Below are 3,990 nucleotides of genomic sequence, written 5' to 3' on the forward strand. Positions count from 1 at the left end.
TTACATTACCCTAAAACTACTCTTAGCAGTTTCGTGGTTCACATGGCTTGAATAGTTACTAAGTGTCCATAACAGTTTTTGTTCTCTTCTCTATTTGCTTCTTGGTTTTGATCAATAGTTGCTTTGATTTACTTTCTCCCTCAATTGGAAATCTAACAGGGATAAATAACCAACTTCTAACAAATAATATATTCGTCTTATGACATCCATCTCATAAATAAGCATTTGATTTGCTCACCCCATCTCTGTAGAATATAATTCTCTTTAGTTTACAAAGAAGGTTCAGAAAGCATGAAACAAATCTCTCATAATTTTTTAAGATAATATTATCCTTCACTCACCATTAATGTAAGATTTTATGTGTTATGACCCTTCATTCGTCATTCTTCAAAAGCTTGATTCTCAATCAATATAGCGACACAAGGCTTTACCTTCTAACTGATTTTACTAACCTTTTTTCCCACCACACTCTCAATATCTTGTATAATTTCTTCCTACTTAGCTATGTTCATTACAAATTTTGGATTCCTTTATCAAATTTATTTCAGAAACACTCATGAAATTTGGCCACCCTTTTCGAGAGAAGCAAAATTACAAAATCCGAACCAAAAGCACATATCACGCGTTTTAGTACAGAGCAATAATAAAGCTTTACAAAACGGAATTCGAAGTTCTCATTATTCATTAGAAAACATTATACGAGTTAAGAAAGACTATAACAGTGAAATTCTAGCACTTAATGCAACTTTACATATAATAATCCAAAATATTAACAAAGCATGTCAGATATTATTAATATATTGGTACTTGCCAAAACAACACAGACCCATAAGAAATAAGATATTGTAATCGTAAAATAAATTTGCCATAAACAATTGCAACAGAAACAGAAGAGGAAATTAGAAAGAAAAAAGTGAGTATACTGAAGAGAGGTAGAAAGAAAATAGATTGTTACTTAAAGTATTAAAAAAATTATTTATACCACAAGCAAGAACCCTATTCTCAAAGAAAAAGTTCTACACAGACAAATAGTGAAACAGCCACAACCATTTCACATAAATGCATCAAGAACAAAGTGTTTGTTACATATATACCCCAACATTAATTAAGAATTCAACACGCAACATTACACATTACATTCAATGTAATGTCTACACTAAGCTTTCCCATGTTGTCATATATATATATATATATATATATATATATATATATATATATATATATATATATATATATATATATATATATATATATATATATAGAGAGAGAGAGAGAGAGAGAGAGAGAGAGAGAGAGAGAGTTTTCATAAACGTATTAAAAATTATAAGAACTTGATAATTTCATACTATCGATTTGGGCATAGCCCATATAAAAGTAGAACACAGAAGCAAAGGGTTGAAAAAGTAAAAGAGTAATTAAGCTGGCCAATATTTGAAAGAGGAATCGAAGTAGGTGGTGTCTTCACCATGGAAGCTGCATTGTGGTGGTGGAAGATGAGGAAAGTTGTGCATGTTATGATCAAGTGGTGGATTTTGCTGAGGGAAAATGAACTGTTCAGAAGGGTCAGAAGGGAAGTAGAAATCAGTAAGGTACATAGGGGAGATTGAGTCGTTATCATCTAAGAAATTGATCATGGTTTGGTGGAGCCAAATCTGAGTTTTGAGGTACTTCACATACTGAATGGCTTCCTCCAACATGGACACTGTGTCCATCTTGCTTCCACCAGGGACCATGCTCTGCAATATCTTGAATCTGTCACTGATTCTGTGCCTTCGTTCTCTTGCTGCCACGCTCTGAGGATCGGTGGAGAGCCTCACTCCTTTGCATTTCTTAGCACCCTTTTTCTCCTTGCTTCTTTTTGTCTTTGAAGAGGATGCTGCATCAGATGAAGCAGGATGAGTGTAATCCATTGTTTCTGCTACAAGGGTGTTGCAGTGGTGAGGTGAGAGGTAGTGGAACTTGACTTGGATTTGGTAGGGAACTTTGTCACTTTTAACACGTTGTTTTATAGAGAGAAGAAATATGAACTTTGTTTGTTCAATGATTTTGATTTTGATTTTGATTTTTGAATGAATGAAAAAGGAGAGATGTGGACGTGTGAGTCTGCCAAATTTTGCTTTGGGTATGGATAACGCATGGAGTATTCTTGTTTGTAGGTGTAATCAATCAACAATTTTAAATAATAAAAGTTCTAAAATTTATATTTTAACCCTTAAAATCTTATTACTAAATGATAGGAAAAAATATGTTAAATATATGACTCGAATACCTTTTTATTAATTGCTATCTTTTAATCCTATTCAAGTGGAAAATATATGTAAGGATTAGATCTTTTAACTATTCAAATTGAGTCAAAATGTTTGTATTTCGGTCGAAATTATAATTTCGTATTATTTGAGGGTTTTTTTAGGCTTATAGATAAGTTGGACAAAAGCAATAATTATCAGATTTATGCTTTGACCCACCCAAGAGTTTTTGTTTTTTAATTTCACACTAAGTCTTCTTTTGGATATGCTGCTCCTCAGTTTCGTGTCTTTATGATTTGTTACCTTTGATTTGGTATAGTACATATATCTCTTCAAAATGTGACCCACTTGCATTGCAAGAGGACTGGAAAAAGAACAAAATCACAAAGCTCTTTAGCAAGTAATTAATTATGCCATCTGTTCATCTTTTGATTCTAAAGCTCAGAGGTGATCAAAGAGAAAGTTGATTTATCGAGGAAGGAGGTTTATTGGAGAAATACAGACACTAATGATATATGAACCTAATCACATAAGAAATTAACATTACTTTTTAACTAAAATATTAAGACAATGAATTAATGAATCTTTTATCTTTTTATAATGTTTTACTTTCTTATTTTATCTAATGTGAGACTTAGATCATACTTGGATTCTCAATATCCATTTCACCTCAAATCGGAGCAAAAATATTTTATCGTTGCAGCATGTCCAAATCCGGTGCGAAATAGTCCATTAGTTTCTCTCTTTATTGTGTACGGTTTGTGCTTTTCACCCTTAAGTTGAACCCAGTTAAAAAGAACAACCTCTATCAAACAATGGCTTAATTATGTTATTTTAATCTCTAAGTTTTCATCTTATTTCGTCTTTCTCATAAATTTTGTATTAATTTTATCCTTTATAAATGAATGTATAATGCCATCAACAGAATAGTTTGTGACAAACATTTTTGCATTATATATTAAAATCGAATGTCCTCGCAGTTGTGGGAGCTGATATTTAATTTTAATCCATTAAGATCATTTATTATATTATAAATTATTTAACATTGGACTATCTCTCATGAAATAAAAACAGGTTTTGTTTTTTGTAAGTGTCTTTCATGTTACTACTATTCATGTTTTTTGTTTCATCTGGGTAATGCTGTTTATATGATGAGATCGGGAAAGAGCTTAAGGTGGAATCAACAATCAGCACATCTTTTCAAGAAAAACAATCAAAGTAGTATTCCACTTGAATAATAAAGCTTTAAAGCTTCAATTTTAAAATCCCACACATCCCGAAGAAAACAAAGTTCTGTTTTTTCATATGTATCTTTGTTGGGGCATTAAGAAAATTTCATATCACTTTTGTATCATGAAAGGGTCCAACATGCACCATAAATCTGAACAAAGTGACCTCATCTTAAATTGCTTCTTTTTATTTATCTCTTTTTTTAACACTACTTGGAATTCTTTACGTTTTGTGAGATTACTGTTAAGATATACTAAATATTCTATTAAATAATATTAAACAATTAAATATTGTGTTAGTTATAATTTAGATATTATTTTAATTTGTACAGATTTGTATACCTGTTATTTTTTTAATAGATAAAAAATTATAAAATTTATATATATATATATATATATATATATATATATATATATATATATATATATATTATTTTACTCTTTAAAATAATACATTAGAATTATCCTTTAAATCTTTTATTAAATACAAAATGATGATGACATACATAGATGAA

The 3,990-nt window shown here is 30.2% G+C and overlaps 1 protein-coding gene across 1 annotated transcript; it reads right to left on the minus strand.

Annotated features, from left to right (window-relative positions):
* Positions 1-1,307: 1,307 nt before the first annotated feature.
* LOC106770502 (transcription factor bHLH140) lies at positions 1,308-2,033 on the minus strand. Its single transcript, XM_014656309.2, has one exon. It carries the CDS (start codon positions 1,908-1,910, stop codon positions 1,416-1,418), a length of 495 nt encoding a protein of 164 aa, XP_014511795.1. The 5' UTR covers positions 1,911-2,033; the 3' UTR covers positions 1,308-1,415.
* Positions 2,034-3,990: the final 1,957 nt, after the last annotated feature.

This window comes from Vigna radiata, chromosome 8 (genome assembly GCF_000741045.1).
Source record: "Vigna radiata var. radiata cultivar VC1973A chromosome 8, Vradiata_ver6, whole genome shotgun sequence".
Lineage (NCBI taxonomy): Eukaryota > Viridiplantae > Streptophyta > Magnoliopsida > Fabales > Fabaceae > Vigna > Vigna radiata.